This window comes from Solea solea, chromosome 1 (assembly GCF_958295425.1).
Source record: "Solea solea chromosome 1, fSolSol10.1, whole genome shotgun sequence".
Classification (NCBI taxonomy): Eukaryota; Metazoa; Chordata; class Actinopteri; order Pleuronectiformes; family Soleidae; genus Solea; species Solea solea.
Genome location: NC_081134.1, coordinates 8461138 through 8479798, shown reverse-complemented (window position 1 = coordinate 8479798; position 18661 = coordinate 8461138). Strand labels below are relative to the sequence as shown.

At 39.3% G+C, this 18661-nt stretch overlaps 1 protein-coding gene across 4 annotated transcripts; it reads right to left on the bottom strand.

Moving 5' to 3' along the window:
* Positions 1-870: 870 nt before the first annotated feature.
* On the bottom strand, positions 871-18195 carry ccdc18 (coiled-coil domain containing 18). 4 transcript variants are annotated; one of them, XM_058628488.1, is made up of 25 exons: positions 17679-18195; positions 15863-15996; positions 15117-15223; positions 14685-14813; positions 14393-14489; positions 14170-14291; positions 13793-14060; positions 13573-13660; positions 13199-13416; positions 12991-13101; positions 12776-12907; positions 12399-12533; positions 12109-12186; positions 11882-11998; positions 11620-11787; positions 9051-9193; positions 8066-8229; positions 7680-7893; positions 6467-6566; positions 6216-6353; positions 5432-5572; positions 4558-4695; positions 2922-3344; positions 1795-2491; positions 871-1181 (listed from the first exon to the last, which is right to left on the bottom strand). In XM_058628488.1, exons 2-25 carry the CDS (start codon positions 15992-15994, stop codon positions 1108-1110), a joined length of 4134 nt encoding a protein of 1377 aa, XP_058484471.1. In that variant the 5' UTR covers positions 15995-15996; positions 17679-18195; the 3' UTR covers positions 871-1107. The 4 variants fall into 4 exon arrangements, with proteins under 4 accessions (XP_058484471.1, XP_058484484.1, XP_058484476.1 ...); XM_058628501.1 differs by having other exon boundaries at positions 1951-2491; XM_058628493.1 differs by having other exon boundaries at positions 5432-5530.
* Between the last annotated feature and the right edge of the window lie 466 nt (positions 18196-18661).

Here is an 18661-nt window from a genome sequence, read left to right as displayed (position 1 = left end):
AGTATTTCTTAGAATCTATTAAAAAAAAAGAAGAAGAAAAAATATTGAGAAAACATTGGGGCAAAGATTGTTCACTTAATACACAAACTGAAATTTTGCATCACATTTCTGTTTGGAAATGTGTTGGTTTTTTTCCAATCACGTGGCAAAATCTTAATGTGCAAATACTTCAGTACTTATCTCATTACTTTGCACTACTGGTGTTCCTGGTTTGTGATGAGTTCATTTAAAAGTACAACAGACTAAGCATTTTTATTCACCATTAGAGGAATTGCATAAAAGGTAAGCAAATAATTGAATAGCCCGAGGCTCTGAGCTGAGCATAGAGACATGGTCTGAGAAAGTTTCATGGAGGAACTAGAGAACAGCTACACAGCACGCGATACACCACTGACTGAACCACATCCTCTGCACTAAGAAGCGTTCTCAACATCCTGAAAGTCAACAGCAATAAAAAGGGGAAGAGCAAGGTTGAGATCTTCACTAAGAGATGAAAACAAACAGCAGTCAATTTGTTTTAACAGTTAAACATTTGTCACTGGAATATTAATCTGCGGGATAAAAAAGAAAAAAATGAGCAGAAAGGAGGAAAAAACTCAAACTACCCGCAGACCAAACGTGTAATATTCCTGTTATGTAACTGCATGAGAGCGGAGCTCCAAATCTAATTTAACCAGCTGGAGTCTGTATTAGACCCGAGCATGAGCCAATCCTGATCCAAAGAAGCTGCCAGTTGTTCTGGAAACACGACCCCACGGCCAGCAACAGCATGGGAACATCTGAACAGAGTGAAAGCAGGGTTTTTCATTTCTCTAGAGAACAAGAAGGAATATGTCCGTCACTGAGACAGACAAACAAATCACACTATAATCAAGAGAAGAAAACCTTTTATTCACTTGGTTTATTTAAAAGTATGTAAAAACATATTACTTGAAATATTGGTAAGGAGAAAAGACAACATGAAATACAAATTCTACATTTCAATGAAACAGCGTCACAATAAAAGACGAGCAATGGTCGTGTGAACTGGACAAATCGCTCATATTTTCCTTCACTGACAATATTACTGCTTGATTTTGACAACAGATGCTATGGAGACAGATTTCTTCAAAAACAGTGTAAACATTGCTGCTCCTCGTGGACATCCCCCTGGTAACATAACATCTCGTCTCTTTGATGTCCTATGAGTGAAAGAGTCAAACATTAAGACGCTTCAAATAACTTTTGTTCTTTCACTCTGGTTTTAAATGGGCGGGTCTGAGAATGAAAAAAGATCATGTCACATGTTTGTCTTCACCAATCAGTGTTCAGCTCCCAAATGTAGCAACAGTGCTGGGGTAAATGTTTTTGTTGCTAGGCAAAAGACAAACAAAACAGATCAAACCCACACTAAACTTTGAAGAATTTCTAGTGCAAATTCTTTATAGATTACTAAACGTTACTTTTCTTCAACTGTAATTATTGCTATGGATATTTACAGAGAAAATAAAACAGCATCTACAAAGCAAAACAATGTCATTTATCCACATTAAATATTACAAATGGAAGACTCTCAGCCTATGACTTTTCAACTACTGGTTTAACCTGTCATAACCTGATGTCAGGAAGAAAAAAGTAACAACTATTATGAGGCTGAAGCGGTTATCTTGGAATAATTTAGTTTATAAAGATATGAAGCAGATAAGAGCAGAAAATGACTGCATTGGAGAATCATCTGGTGAATGTTTTGCATTTATGCTGAAGAAAAACACGAAAATGAGAAATGTGTGAGGCTGTGTCACGTCTGTGAAATACCTGTGGAGGTCCATAAAGAAGGATCGTCCTGCATCGCTAATGTCTGATTAACAAACCTCAGCATTCCCGTCAGTGAAGTCACATCCACCTCTTCCACCTCTTCCACCTCTTCCACCTCACCCACCAGAGTGCACACTGATTCCCTCCTTGACTCACCCAGCTGCTCACTGCCTTCCTCCAGCAGCGATGTAGCCTCCATTTTGGGGGTTCCATCTTCTTGTTTGTCCACCATGTAAGTGAGGGGGTTGAAGGAAAGGTCAGAGGGCGCTGTAGCCTCCACAAAGCTGAGGCCTTGCCAACTGTGGTTCACTTTGACCGGGAGAGGGGAGACACAGGAGGAGGAGGAAGACGATGACCATGGCTGCTTGCTCAGCGCCTCCCTCAGTACTGCTTTCAGGCTGAGAGGAAGGTCCAGGGAGGAGTCGATGCTACTGCTCTGCAGCCACTCGTGAGTTTCAGATAGATCAGATAGGTGAGGGTAAGTGTCAGCAGGTGACTGAGAGTGTAAGAGAGACTGGGTGTTTGTTTGAGGCTTTTTGGGGGAGGAAGCAGGGGAGTGAGCAGACGAGGATTGTTGTGGAGAGTGTGTGACTGTGTGCAGAGCCGGTAGAGACGGTGTGTGATTGTAACAATTCTGACGGCCAGCAGCTCGCTCCAGACTGGAGATCTTGGCCTGCAGACGCATCACCTCGGACTCCTGCAGGGAGACGTCAACAAACACTTTGATTAAAACTGTAGGAAGTAACTCTTAAATATAAACACATATCTCTTGCACTCAAACCACACAATGCCATTTAAGCCTAATCAGCAGCACACGACTCTCCCTGTGTTTCTAAGTATAGTGGTGTTTTGATATTGTGTCACTTCACACAGGAAGGGATTGGTTTTATGTCAAGACAGACGGAATCAACAGCAACAGTGGGACATTCAGTAGCTTGATGGGATAAATGCCTCTTGCTTCTGCCCACCTCTGTGCTGTCACTGTATACCCAAAAACACTCCCTCAGTAGGTCCAAAAGTGTTTCTTGACAGAGCCCATTTTCAGACGGAGGACACACATACAAATAATAATAAAATAGACCCAACAGATGCTGAATAATAATATCAACAAAATCTCAAATTTCTACCTTGATGAGCATGGACTCATTGGAGGTCTCTATAGACTTGTGACAGGCCTGCAGCTGAGTCTGGAACTGGGAAACCTGGACTCTGGCTTGATTTAACAGCATGCTAAGCTGCTCCACCTGAGCGTGGAGGTCTTTGTTCTGAGTCCTGGTCTGCTCGTAGAGAATCTGGCTTTGCTCCTGCTGGACTTTGCTCTGAGTGAGCTGGCTCTGGCTCTGGCCCAGTTGTGACTGAAGGTGACTGGCTTGGTTCTGGGTTCGATCCAACTCCCTCTTAGTCTGGTCCAGCAGAGCTTTGGTTTGCTCCAGCTGGGTCTGGCTCTGCTGAAGCTTAAAGGTGAGATCCTCTTGCGTGGAGCGCATGGTGGAGGAGATCTGCTCTGAGACTTTGAGGAGCTGACCTCGAGTCTGCTGCAGGGACTCCAGCTGTGCAGGGAGGGACGGAATACAGAGTGATGAGGCAAACCTGTTTCTCTACATGCTGCATTCACTTTTGTTATAGCAAAGTTAGAACAACATCAATTAAACCTCAAAATGATGATGTTCGCGAATGTCTTGTTTTGTCCACAAACCAGAATGATTCAGTGTTCAATATCTTTGTTATAGGGAGCAAAGAAATTAAGAAAATATTAACATTTCAGAAGCTGAAACAATCAGAAATCTTGTTTTAATCATGAAAAAAAGCTTTAAACCGATTAATCGATTATCAAAATAGTTGACGATTCATTTAGTAATTCATTAATAATCGAATAATTGTTTCAGCTCTAGAAGGAAGTGAGATGTCAGTCATCCGATCATCTGAGAGAAATGCGGTGATAACAAAGAAACTAAATCAAGTAAAAATAGGGAACTCGCACGGTGCTGGTGACATTTAAAAAAGACAAAAGAGGAAAAGAAATTAGACAGAAAACTTATGAACAGACACACAGCTCCATAACCCTAAGACCATACGCACATCATAAGACAGACTGCTCACTGACAGGAATTCAATGGTGGACACATTATGATACTCTATTAGAGTGTTGCTGTCAAATCACAACATTATCATTGAGATAATAAATATGATCTAAAACCAAGAACCAAGACAGAACTGCCGAAATTTCTCAACAGCACCTGCAGTTTGACATCACCTCTTTTCTCAAGAGGAAAATAATGTTTTCAACAAGTCTGATGTGTCAGCACGTCCATGTGGCGCAAATAAATGAACTTATTAGTGCTGATAAGCATGAAACATACTGTGAAACTACAGGTGGTCAGACGCTGTCAGCTGTGGAGGAAGTCTCTAAGCTGTCCTGAGGTTGAATTGCATTCGGCTCAAGAATGTGAGCATGTGTATCCTCCAACCACCTCTGAAAGAGGTTTTTGTGACTGGATATGATGATGCATTCAGGACAGATTGAGAGCCTCCAGACCTGTACTTCGTGCAATCTGATCACCCAGGACAGATGTCAATACCAGATCTGAGCCGGATCTGTTACTTTTGTTTACTTTAGTGCATGAGATTGATGGCACGTGTTTTGGAAGCCTTAGTCAAGGTCAAATTTATTTATAAAGCACATTCACAACAACCATCGCTGTCCAAAGTGCTGTACACCGGCAATAAAAAATGTGAAATGTGAAGCCTTAGTGACTATGGTACCTCCTTGCTGTGCTGCTCCTTCTCCAGCTCCATCTCCTGCTCCAGAGAGGTGATCATGCTCTGCAGCCTGGCCTCCTCCTTCAGCCAGTGAGCCTCCTTCAGAGCCAGCTCCTCCTTCACCTCACACAGCCAGACTTCCTGCACAGACAAGGACACGGTAAGGAAGTAATGCTTTGCAGAGTATACATATTCACATTTAATCATTAACCTGTTGCAGCTGTCGAGTAGAGTATTTTTGACCGTGCCATGTGTGTTTACTGTCCACAGATTGGCACTGCCCCCACACTGTGTGTATAGTAACCAGTATGGAAAGCCGAGTTGACCACGTCAGGCCAGTTTGCAGCTTTCATGCTGTGTATACTGGTTTTGTTGAAATTTGGAGCAGACGGCAACTACACTAATAAGTAGAATTACTAATAACTAGAAAAGAGAATTGTGAGAGAAGGTCTTTTTTGGTATGTGAAGGACACTGTTGTTCCCTGATGAACTTAGGAAAGGAAGGGATTAGCAAAAGAGTCCTCCATTTGTTGCACTCTAGAGCCACACCATTCAATGTTTCTCTCTTACACACTAGACCTTTAAATAAAAAATCTTAAAAAAATTTAAAAAAAAAAATTTAAAAAAATGTACTGGTAAAACTCAGTTTCTCTGAACTCTTCTTTTTCACCCTAGGTTGATTATTCTGTTACTGCACTCATCCTCTAGTTCTCACAATGGGACATAACATTCCCATACACATCACACATGCATTTTTTAAAAACAAAATCTTGAAATAAATCATGACAGCTGACTTGCGTTTACTACATAAAAGGTGTGATATAAAATTGTGCATATTCAGCAGATGCAAGTGATTAATATCATTTTTTAATTGTACCTTCTCCTTGGTCTGGAGCTTAGTGGTGTCCAGCTCCCTGGACAAGATCTCACAGCGAAGTTGAGTTTCTGCATGCTCTTGTAGCACATTGTGAAGTTTCTGGTGACACACACGCAGCTGCTGGCTGAGCTCCTGAGACTCCTAACAACACACACACACACACACACACACACACACACATACGCTCAGTTTTAATGATCTATGTTACAACATGTCATGTTTCAGGCAAGAAGAGAAGTAATTTATTAATTTGAAAAACTGCTCTGGACTAAATCTATGCTTCTCTGGATTTGTGCTAATAAGTTGAAACCTGCTAATTATATTTGTTAAATGAAGACAGAGGACAAAATGAAAGCAAAGATAGTGTGCAAACATCAATAATTACCTAGCTGTGTTTGATCAAGGGATCATATCAGCATATTGTTTACTCATTTCTTTTTTAATTATGGAAACTGATGATGTGTTTCCATAATCATCAGTTTACACGGATTTATCACCAGGGGCTTTAGTGATAAAACCTTTATTGAAAATAGCTCCTGATTAAAGGCTTGAAAATGGCAAATTTAATAACCAGTTTTGGACCAAAAGATTATTCGTTTTGTCAAAAAACAAAGTCTGTATTTTACCATCAAATCTAATTGCTGCCAAAATGTATATGTTTAAAATAACTTAATTGATTATAAAATATATTTCAATTTCGCCTTTTTAAAACCATTTTTAAATTAAATGTATATTGATTTCTAATTTAAAACACTTTTAATTTAAATGTGTTTCTGCTCCTGACCTTCGTGTTTCTGTCCGTGAGCTCTCTCTGCGCATCTCTCAGCTCCCTCTCTCTGCTTTCAAGGGTCTGCTGCAGAGACTCCACCTTTCTCTCCATCTCCTGCTTGTGCTCTCTGATCGCCACGTCCAGTTGGCCCAGCTGAGAAGCACAACGTCCAGGTAAAGAGTGGAGAGGAAGAAAAAAAAAAAGTCAGCAAAAAATACTCATATACGCTAATTAAATCATGATCCATGTCTGTGTGTGAGTCGTACCAGCTGTGCTCTCTGTTGGAGCTCCCCCTGTCTTTCCTTCAGTGCAGTGTCCATGTCTAAGACCTCGTGAGTTCTCTCCTGCAACTCCCTCTGGGTCTCACTGTGAAGCCACACAGACACAGACACTTTTATTCAACACTTTATCAGACATCTCTCTGATGAATATTCAGTGAAAGAAAATTCAAAGAGACAATATTTGAAGTATTTATGTGAGGCAGAAGTAACCGTGTTTGATTCTTACACGGCCAAATAATACACATTTATGTGTTTATATGTAAGTTTGACGTAATTGACATTATTTTGCCAGCTAGACTGTATCAACATGAACGCTGGTGAACTTATGTCAGTGCTTTTTGCTTGTGGGGGACCTTGATCATGATGACAGCCGTAACTTGAACAGCTATGGCCTTTACAACATGTGACCATGCCTATGCACAACATTTCTTGGGGAGGTGCTTCTTATAAGCCCATGTAGGTTTTTTTAACCTCTCCTGCACTTACTATTCTTCTTTAATTTCTGTTTTTTGTAATTGTCGTTTTTTTTATGGTGCAAATAAATAAATACAAATACAAAATACAATAAATACAAACACTGTGTGCTCATTGTGCTCTGTACTGATTAAACACCATAGACAATGACTAATGGCAAGTGAAATGTGTTCTACATCTGAAAAAGAAAATTCTTAAGTAATCCATGACAAGTGCTTGATGTACAGTAGCTGCACACGATTGATTGATATGTATCTATAAACATTATATTATCTTTGTTTTATCAGTTGTTGTTTTTTGTTGTTTTTTAACATTACATAACAAACCACAGAATGTCACAAAAAATAAAATGACACAAGTTCCATTTTAGTAAGAAAAAATATCAACATAAATGTACATAAATATATATATTAAACAGCAAACAGCAAAGTGTTCCTTTGTGTAAAAATCTACACAGATGCCATTATATCAACATGAACAATGAAGACTAGCTGGTTCTTTTTTTCATAGATGATGTACAGTCAGTAAAGTGTGAGTCTTTAACAGAGGCACTCGGCCTGTAACAGGCTCATTGACAGGGTCCGTGTCTTGGGGGCGTAAACTGCGAGAGAAACAGCAAAGGATTTCATCCAAGCAACAGCCCGTGCATATGATCTCCATCTCAGACTCGTCCCTGAATGCCCCTGTGTGCACAAGGATATTACACATGAGGGCACATCCTCACCTAAGTTGAACTGTCAGTTTTTCCACACAGGCCTGCCGCTCATCTGCAACGGTTTGTGTTGTCTGCAGAATGTCTTTAAGTTGCAGTAGCTGCTCCAGCGTGTCGGCCAACTCTCCCCGCACCGTCTGTAGCTGCCCCTCCAGGATTTGGTACCGCTGGACACAGTTGTGCTGGTCTGCCTCGCCGCGATGAAGCTTCTCCTCCAGATCCACGACTGCATGGGACGAGAAGAGGGCAAAAAATAAATAAGACTGGAAGCAAAGGTAACTTGTATGTGTTAACCATCTCATGAGGATTTAGAGAAAACTCAGCACAGTGTAATGTAAAAAACATGTTAATATATAAATAAAGCCTGCAGATGTAGAATATAAAATTACAAAACATACCCATGTCACTCTTGCTGGTAAGGTTGGTCTTTGTTTGTTGCAGGCTCTCCTCCATGTGTTTGATCTGAGAAGCCTGAGTGAAGACATCCCTCCTCAGACGCTGCAGCTCCGACTCTTTAGACACCAGCTCCCCGCGAAACTTGACCAAGTCTGACGTTATATGGCTAAAAATTAAATACACAAGCATAATCAGCAAGATTTCACACATTACAAAAATAACAGTAAAAGAAACCAAAGAAAAGCATGAGCTGCAATAAAAGAACAGACAGACAAGCAGGACAAGCACAGCCCCAGTAATCCCACCTTAATGTGAGCAAGGCTCCCATCGTAGTCTCAGAGCAACTTATAAAGATGCAGAAGCCTCCAAAACTATTCACAGCTGAATTGAGCTAAATAAAACGCCTTTTTGATAGTGCATTTAAAAAAGTAGCATGATGCTCCTCTGAAGCCTGTGATACAGTAACTTCACAAAAATGAAAGCAACCAGGAGCCACGCAGACTGAAACGATTCAACGCAACTGGTTTCTCACAGTATCCAAGAAGCAAGATCCTCACTTATATAGTCACATTCATGGGTAGGGGAGGGCTGCTTCATGCCTGAAGACAAATGGAATGTGGTGTAATCATAAGACTCCCCCACAGACAGTTTGAGGCATTTGATTGTCTATGCATCAGGTCAGTAGGTACAGCCAGGAAAAAAAAACAGTTACAAAAGATTCACACAAATGGGAGTAAATTACTGTGACATTGCATAGTAGATAACGTGCTACTGCATTTGGAATGTGGAGTTAAATAACAATGCTGTTACAGTAGCAATGATATTTATGGTGTGTTTAAAAGCCACAAAAAATAATAATAAAACATCACCATCAACACATTTGTGGTCTCAAAAGTCCCACTCTTAGCGTTTCTGATTTGTGTTCAAACTTGGTTCCTCAGTGTTTAGACCATGGTCCATAGTCTCCGTGTGTGCAGGTGTTCTTACGTGACAGTCTCAGACAGCTGAGTGTTCTGCTGGTTTATCTCCTGCAGATCCTTGTCCCTCTCCAGAGTGTCTAGTTCTCTGCTCCTCACCTCGTCCAGCAGAGAAGCCTGTGCTCGTGCCAGCTCCTGCTCCAGACTTGACACCTACAGTACGCACAGACACAGCATTGAGTTCCAACTTTATCTTCCACATGACTAAAACACACAGGACACATGCACATGCACCAGGTCTATAATAGTATAATATAGTACTCAGGAGTAAATAGAAATTCTACTTTTTGAGAGTGATCAGTGAAGTGCACTTTAGACAATTAGTTTTTTTAGTGTCCAGATAAGACCGACATGTTCAGAGAGGCTCAATATTACTATCTGTCCTCACACAGTTATTGCTCACTGAATGGAGATCTTTGTGCTCCATTTGTTGTGGAGAACAGAAAGTACAACCAGCAGATATAATCTAAAAATGCAATTACAAGCTAAGGAAGTTTCCCTTCACGTAACAATGCAGATTTACCAAAAGTAAATCTCAGTAGGTTGTCAAGTATTGTTTTTCACAGACACTTCTTTGTAAACCTTAGAAATCACCGTAGATCCTCAAATACTCAGACCCGCCCACCTGTCACCAACAACCATGCCATATTTAAAGTCTCTTCGATCACCGTTCTTCCTCATTCTGATGTTCAGATTGAATGTCATCACCAGTTCCACATGTCTGATTGGCTGATGATATACTTATGTTAACAAGCAGTTAAATGGGTGGGTATATGTAATAAAGTGGCTGTTGAATGTTTGCTCTTTGCTCTTTTCTGTTCACTAATGAAAATACTTAGTACAGCAGCTTCTTTTCTCAAATTGCATCTTTGTATATTATTTAATTCCAATTCTTAGTGTTAAATGTTTGTTTTATGTAAAGAACATTGAGTTGCCATTGTGTATGAAATGTGCTATATAAATAAAGCTGTCCTTGCCTTGCCTTGAGCCACACCTTCCAGCAAAAACCAAACTCACAAACAACAGTGTCACAGTGTTTTTGTGCAGAATGGAGTCAAAAGCAAAAAACAGCACGTGAGCGGCAGTTCCAAGGATGGAGAACAACTTGTTGATTGAGTGTAGGAGTATGTGTATTATTGCAAACTGTGTGCACATTTGTGCAGCTTAGTTCAAAAATCATTTCCATGCCATGAAGAATTTTGAAATTATTTTGAGAGCTAAAATTGGCCTCAATGGTGTATTTCCAAGAATGTATAATCAATCAGCAATCTCTTGCTGATTGATTACATTTTCAAATTTTCAAACCACCCTGAGAATGCATGACTGGGATTATGCAAAGGTTTAGATTAAACATCTTGGAAATACATGACCAAATAAATCTCATTTTGGCAACGGTAATGGCTAAATGTAATGCCAATAAAATGATAGTCAAATATAATTAAAAGGTTATAAATCAATATTTAAACTATGCCCTAGGAATTGAAAAAGCTTCCAACCTGTAAACACTGCTTTTCAGAGATGCATCAATTATGAATATTGTTTCTGAGATTTGATTAGTGATGTTATTATATATTTGTTTTCAGACTGTCTCTGTTTTTGACCTGCTATAAAGCACTACGTTATATAAATAACATGTATTATCACCAATCATCATTACTGTTTTGACTTCTCCTCCATGAAAATTAGCAAACCAAACACATAGGTCACATGAGTCCTTCATCACCTATAACAGGAATCAGTAGTCCTGATGGTGGCACGACAGTGGCGTTTTTGTACACGTTAATCTACTGCAAATTAGGAAAACAAACACTCGAGTTTTCCTCAAAAACAGCAAAACAAATTAAACTAATCTCCTGCAACATTTCTGCTCAGTTGACTCCAAACGTGTTGTTTTCAGACTGAACTACAGACAGACTACGCAGGTTTTTGAAAGATAAAAACTTGATAAATCATAAAACAAAACTTACTGTAAACAGTACTGAAAACATTGACTGCAAATCCCTGCTCAATACATATTTAATGTTCCTGAAAAACAATTTCAAGGTGATTTAAGAGACTTTAAATGTAACATGGTTGTTGGCGTCAAGGTGGGCTGGTCTGAGTATTTGAGAAACTGCAGATCTACTGTGATTTCTAAGGTTTACAAAGAAGTGTCTGTGAAAAAGAATCCTTGCCAACCTACTGAGATTCTCTGCTCAGGCTGCTTATTACCTGCTATCATGAGGGATGAACTGTTCTGTTCATGAACAATTTTCCAATATCTCTATAATGTGCAAATTCCCACAACTGGGTTTTAATAACTGATTTCTTTTTACCCCCATTAATTTAAAATCTGTCTTTCCTAGAATGGACAGCTGAAATTCTGCACCCTGATGGTTGGTGAAGTTTTTTTTGTCAGAGTTGGCAGAGAGTTCAATAGTCTCATGATGTGCCTTTTGAAGATCTGCAGCTTCTAAATAGATTATATAGTAATTCTGAGATTTGATGCTGTTGCAGTAAGTCATAGAGGACCCACCAATGCTGTTTGCAGCTTTAAATATTACTATTATTATTATTATTATTATTATTATCATTATTACCTGTCTCTGTAGCTGACTCTGGCTGTCCTCTAGTTCAGAGATGCGGGCAGTGCTCTCACTCAGCATGGTCTGCTGCTGCTGGAGAGAAAGCTGCAGCTGCATGTTCTCCTCAGTGGATCTCTGACAAACCAGACTGGTGCTGTGGAGCTTCTCCTGCAGAGAGGACACCTAAAGTGGAAGACAGACAGGGGAGTATTAATGATCACCATAGAGCAGGGAAAGCCTCAAAGTTCAAAGATCATTATAATAAGCAAACCAGTACCTTGTCATTGTTCTTTTGCAGCTGACTCTCATAGCTCCTCTTTACATCTTCAGTCTGCTGCATGTATGAGGTCAGCTCTTCTCTACACACCGACAGAGACGACTGGAGCTCCCACACCTGATGTACAGACAGAAGTCACACATGGTTCTTGCACATTAATGAATGTATTATGGTGGAATGTTTTTGTAAAGTTCAAACAAGGTTATCTGTGTTTGTCAGTGGCCAACCTTGGAAGCAGACTGTGCTGCCTGTTCTTTGAAACTCTGCAACAGCTCTTCCTTGTATCGCACTTCAACCTGCTTCTGCTGAAATTAAAGCATGATTAAATGGTTTATATATGATAACCGTATAAATACAAATAACTGTTGTATCTTAATATAAGTCTGGAATGCTTCATCAAGGTATCTGCAGGTTTAAGGAATAATTTCATAATTTATTTTTTACAACAAGTTCCTTTGCTTTATTTGGGGTTAGTGGGTGAGCAGATGCACTGAATGCACATAGGAAGTGTCCTTACTTGTGTAAGCTCTTCCACAGTGGTCTGTAGCAAGACCGCACATTTCTGAGCTTCGTCTCTTTCCCTCTGGCATAAACAAACTTCCTGCTCTATTTCTAACATCCTAGACTGAGCTTCTTCTACAGACAACTGCAACTGCAAAAGAGAGAAATCCCTGTTAGACAATACAAACTCTCTTACAAACATATATTGACACGCAAGAACAAGCATTGCTGTACTAAAAATATGGTCATAGCCTGTGTTGTTAGCACGTCAGAGAGAAAAATCTGTGGGCTAAACTACATTCAAAAGCATAGCTGACATGAATTATTTTGTTGCTTATGGAACGATTGTTTTTTTTAATATAATCTGAATTAAATAAAGTGTAAACATGGCACCATTTCGATTCTGTGCTGTTGCTCCATGCATTGTTGAGACTGGGATTTTTTACACTTGTCCAAAGACTGCTGATAATCTCTCTGCTTTTTGGTCATCAGAGTCTGGTAATGTTGAAGAGAGTTGGTCTTCTCCTGTATTTGGAAAAAAAAAAGTGTAAAAGAACGAGACTGCTCCAGAATATATGGACACATATGGGTGTTTGTGTGTGTTATACCAGAAGCTGATTCTCTAGCTGAGTGTTTTTCAGTGCAGCTTGACTGTAAGCAGAGGTTTTCTCTTGTAATTGCTTCTCCAGCGCTGCCACACGTGCACTCTTTCTCTTTAACTGAGGTGAAACACAGACAGAAAAATTTTACAAATTGTAATTGTGCAACTTGTAAAATCCATTAACTTATCTCTGGAGCTTGATAAAAAGAAGTTACTTCTTTCTCTGTGTCAGTGGCTAGGCTGACTTTGTCCAGCAGCTCTGTATGGAGACTTTGGTAGTGGGAGGTTCTCTGGGCCATAGAGCTCTGCAGGGAGGAGATCTCCTCCTGGGCTCTGCTCAGACGCTCCTGAAGCCGCTCAACCAGACTGCTCCTTTTAGTTCGCTCAGCCTCCATCAACTGCAGCACCCGCAACAGCTGCTGGTAACCTTCACCTGCAAAGATCCACAAAAAAAAAAGGTCTGGGCTAAATCTATGTTTTGCCTTCTAATTTATTAGCTAAATTATTGCACTTATTTCAAAACAATAATAAACCAGTAATCGGTTTTAATATTGTGGCTAATCATTGTAAATGACATTATTGTTGTTACCTGTCTGTAGCCTCAGCAGGTGTGCAGTCCCTGCATAGTCCACTGGGGGCAACATGCAGGGTTTGGAACAGAGTGGCCCTAAAGTGCCCTGATGTAAAATGACACCAGTAAAAACATCATCCCTTGTACAAGACACTCATCATGGTACTAAAAGCAGTGACAAATAAAGAGTTAAGAGTTAAACACTGTGAGTACAAAATCATACGAGACTGACATTCACCTCTCGTAGATGTAGCAGGGCCAATATGGCCTCCAGGCTTGACAGCTCTGCCTGGCTCTGGCCCACCCTCTGGTCTTGACTCTGGGTCAGACTTCGCAGGTTTTCCAGCTCCCTGCGCAGAGAGGCCTGCTCCCTGCACTCTGCTCTGTGCTCCTCAAGCTGCCGTTCCAGAAGCAAGACCTGCTTTCTGGACTCCTTCAGCTGGTTCTGAAGGTCTGAGTGCTCAGCAGCCAAACACTTGGCCTCCCTTACCTCCTCCCTCAGCTGACTGTGTGGCAGAATATGGGGGGGGGGGTTCAATATATCAACACAATCTATTGAGATTTGATTACAGTACATAGAAATAATCATAAAAACAATCAGTGACCAGGGTGTACCTGATTGTTTGGCTCTGCTCTGCCTTTTCACTCTGCAACAATGTGCACTTTCTCTCCACCTCTTCTTTTTCTCGGTCACACTCAATGAGGCTCTCTTTTAGGTTGCTCTCACTCTCCATCACCTTAAAAACACAATTTTGTCATCAACATTCAAAACAATATGTCACTTCAAACAATAATCACACAGGTGAATAAGTACATGATTTATTTTACTTAAATTTACCCTCTTGACTTTAATAGAAACTGTGGCCTTATACTCTTTGAAAGCTTCTTTGAGTTTCTCTGCATTTTCAAGTGCTTGGTTCCGTTGTTGCTCAGCCCTTGAAAGGATAGAGGAGAACAAAGTAAGAAGACATCAAACTTAAAAGAAGACCTGGGCTATAGCAGCTCAAGGCCTGATGTAGATCCGTTTCATAAGGAATTCAAGTCATTACCCATGTTAGAAATGTAAACTCTACTGTTATGTACAGTAACTATATGAAAATAGGGAGGTTAAGTCCAGATAAAGGCATCACCTTTTCCCCATGGCTGTTTTGTTGTCCAGTTCTTCTTTGAGTGCACTCAGCTCTTCAGTGAGTGTCGCTACCACAATTTCATTATTGGCTGCTTCTTCCTTGCTATATTCAGCCCATAGCTCTGCTGTCCTAGGAAACACAGACGAGAATGGGTCATTAGAATGTTATTCAAGTCACCAGATTCAATCAGACGTTAGTTTTAATGATTAAAAAATACAAAGGTTAAAAGGTAAAGTGTTTCAAACAATAGTAAAGCCTAACGTGTATAGATGATGTAATGAATAGCAGCACTATGCCCCAGAGCACTATAGCATTATATAAGCTTGACACAGAATCAGTGTTCAGTGAATGTAAACAGGCTTGAAAATTCCCTCATCACAATTACACAAACAGTGACATGTGAAGAAATCTATGTATAGGTCATGACGTTACATTAATGCTTTGGTCCTAGCCTCCAGTTCCTCTTCAAGGTGACAAATTTGTGCACTCATGACTGCCGCACTGCCTTCGACCACAACCCCGGAGCCCCTGAGGTGGACCTGGGAAAAAGACACATACAACATATAGAATCAAAACAGTTTCTATTCAAGGCACATATTTTGATACTTAAGTCAAGAGTTACAGATTCATCTCTTTTTACATGCAGCATTCATAACAAATGAAAGCCATAGCCTGCTGTTGGGTTCTAAACACTTAATAGCTTTGGTTTATGTTTCATGAGTTAGTTTTTAAAGTTGTGTCTGTAATGCTTTTATTTTGTAAAGCACTATAGCACTAAAGGACATGCATACATACAAAAGAGAGCAGACGGAGGGACAACGACCACATACTCCACTGGTTGCAAAAGTGTTCTGTTTGAATGTACAGTAAGTCTATGGGAAAGTTAGCCCACTTAAAGAAATAGATGATAATGTATGGCACATTTGAATGGATACTGTTGTGATTGCAGCTGGTATTGCCCTATAGGAGCCTGGTTGTAGGTGAAATCAGGCTTCAAAACAGGCAATAAGATTATTATGGGTGGTGTACAACCAGTTGCCCCTTAGTCCTACAAGACTGGATGTTTTTGTTTTTTTCACTTAGACAATATCTAAATTTTACAAAAGTACAAAATAAAGTGTTTAAAGAATGCAGCATTTTTATTCACACAAATCAGCAGTGTATGGATGTGGTCATACCTGAGACTTGGAAGTGGCCAATTCATACTGCAAAGCATCAAGGTCACCGAAGAGCTGCTCATCCTGCATGGAAAGGCAGGCGTTCTCCTGACGCACACAGCTTGCCTTCTTCCTCAAAGAAATGGACTCCATGTCTTTTTACCACGCACACACAAAAAAATTATTGGGATTTTTCACTCTCTAACAAACACAGCTTACTGTACAGACCATATTCACACCGTTAAAAAATGAATGTAACATAATCTGGCCAGGTTTTTAGCATGAATAAATTAAGATGTGACCAGTTTTCAGGTAGTAAGGGGGGTTGTTTTGTTTAGAGTAGCAGAACATGTAAAAAAATGCTGAAATGTAAATTATGCATTTTTTTTTAAAATTAGTCAAAAAAAGAACAAAAAAAGGAAAAACGGAAAATCTGTTATGATATAAAAACCCTAAATATCACATAAATACTATAGCATTGGAGTGAATAATTGTCTCTGAACTCTACACATTATCCTAGGTCAAAGAATATACTCAGATGCGTCTCTCTTGAAATGTATTTATGTTATTTTATTAGCTTTTACAAAGGTAAAATACTTGGGTCACATCACCAGGACTGACTTGATGTGCTGATGATGTTCAGCATCAGTGTTGTAAATTGAATGCTTGAGTGAATATGAAGTCAAAACAGCTCTTTTCAGAACATACTGTACTCCACTGTATACTGTTGTATGTTATGTTGTATGTGCGTAGTTAAAGCAAAACAAAGATGAATACGATTAATGGGGCATATAATGATTCTCTTAGAATCTTGTTGAAGTATCCAAGGTGGGGAAGTGCTAGATATGTTTAGTTTTTCAGGTTTAGGAGCTTTAGGTATAAATGTATGTGTAGGTTAACTGAGTCAAGGAATTGATTGATTAATTGATTGATCCAATTTTTTTTAGTTATTTTTGGGGTTTTTTTTAATTTTTTTTTTCTTCTGTTTTCTGATTAATTTGGTTTGCCTGTTTTTCTGTCTAATGTTTCTTTCTGTTTTTCCAAGTATTTTTTTTCTGTTATTCGTGCAAATTTTTTCCCCTCCTGTTTTTCGGGGTAATCTTTTTCCTGAATTATCAAGAACTCTTGCGAGAACCTCCAAACTGCAGGTGACTCTCATATTTTCAGCTGTCTCCTGATTGTCTCTTGAGTCACCACGTAGCCAGCTTGAATGCAACTAAACAAGCAGTCCAAACTCTCAATGAATGCGTTTATTGTTTCAAATGTGCTCTAAACTCAGAAAAAATTTTTTTCAGTAAATCAGAAAATAATTACTCTGAAAAACAGAAAGAAAAAAATTACTCAGAAAAACGGAATTACTCCAAAAAACAAACCAAAATATTTTTTTTCAAGTGAATGAAAGGCGCTTCTGTATGTCAGTATGTAATATTGTATAAGGTGTTTTGAGTGTGTGTGTGTGTGTGTATATGTTGTGTATGTGTTCATCTTTATATATATATATATATATATATATATATATATATATATATATATATATATATATATATATATATATATATCTGGATATGTCTGGATATATCTGGACCTTGAGTCTGTAAATAAAGCTATATATATATATATATATATATATATATATATATATATATATATAATTAGATATATAATACAGCCCTGTCACTGAGAGTGCAGAGAAACATCAACTGACATGACCCACACTAGTTGTGAGGAGGATTGTGCTGTCATCAAATGACGTCTGCAGGTTTACTCTATAAATACTTAAAGTGCTATTGAAGCGGTCTACAGTTGGTGTCATACTGTGCTGATGAAGTTAGCTCACCTAACTTTGTGTCCCACAGTTTACAGGATTTGCTCCGTCGGTTGACGTTGATTCCTCACACCGTCCACATCTCGGTGAAGACTTTCATCGTTCTTTTACACTGAATTTAAGATTGAGAGAGCATGTCGACCCCCAGCTAATCAAAAACACGACATAACTTACCGAGGTTAGCGTTCAGTCTTTCGAGCAACTTGTGTGACTCATGTTAAAGATGAATAAAGCCGAACATGTCTAACACGTAGTGGACATTTTACTCATGTGTGATTACGGCAGATTAGCTAACTAGCTAACACATGAAGGGCAGCTAAATGTAAACAAAGATCGCCGCATCAACAGATAGCTAACTAGTTAACATTATCGTATGTCAAACAAGTGCTTCCATCAACCCGACGGTTTGAGTCATGAATGAAATGTCAATTGTGTCGTTTTGTAGCTACAAACGATTAAACAACACGTATTTGTAACTTCCACCTCAACAAACCTTACTAGGTTAGTGCCCAACTGTTTGTATTTAAGCCGCGCCTACGACTAAACAACCCGTTTTCTGATTGGATAAAAGACTATTTCAGTGAAGTGATTGGTAGAGGGGACTGTCAACTATAGTGGCCGCGAAGAACGGCGCGTGCATCTACCCTCAGTTAGTTTTATGTCCCGAAATAAGCAACATTACATTTTGTGTAAAAGCTACAATAATATCGATTCTACATGTAAGAATGTACCTTGAGCATATTTTACGAAAATGTCCCCCAATTTTGTTGGTTTCCTGAGGGAATTTTAACTATATAAACCTGACATGTATTGACACAAAGTTACAGAACTGTGTCAACTGTACAATGATTTTTGTCTTTTAATTTATAGACAGGTGGGCACACTTCACTGATCCCCAAACTGGGGAATTCTTAAGTTACAGCAGCTCTGTAAATATAAATATAGGAAATGAAGGATACAATACAAGAATAATAAAATACATCTATCTATAAAGC

Bases quoted from the DNA above. Each gene is read 5' to 3' on its own strand.
- ccdc18 (XM_058628488.1), bottom strand. From the start codon at position 15,994: ATGGAGTCCATTTCTTTGAGGAAGAAGGCAAGCTGTGTGCGTCAGGAG. The intron at 14,490-14,684 runs GTGATGCCTTTA...TATCCTTTCAAG, and splicing joins AAAACAGCCATGGGGAAAAG to GGCTGAGCAACAACGGAACC. The intron at 1,182-1,794 runs GTATTTCACAGA...TTTCACTCATAG, and splicing joins TTCTTTATGGACCTCCACAG to GACATCAAAGAGACGAGATG.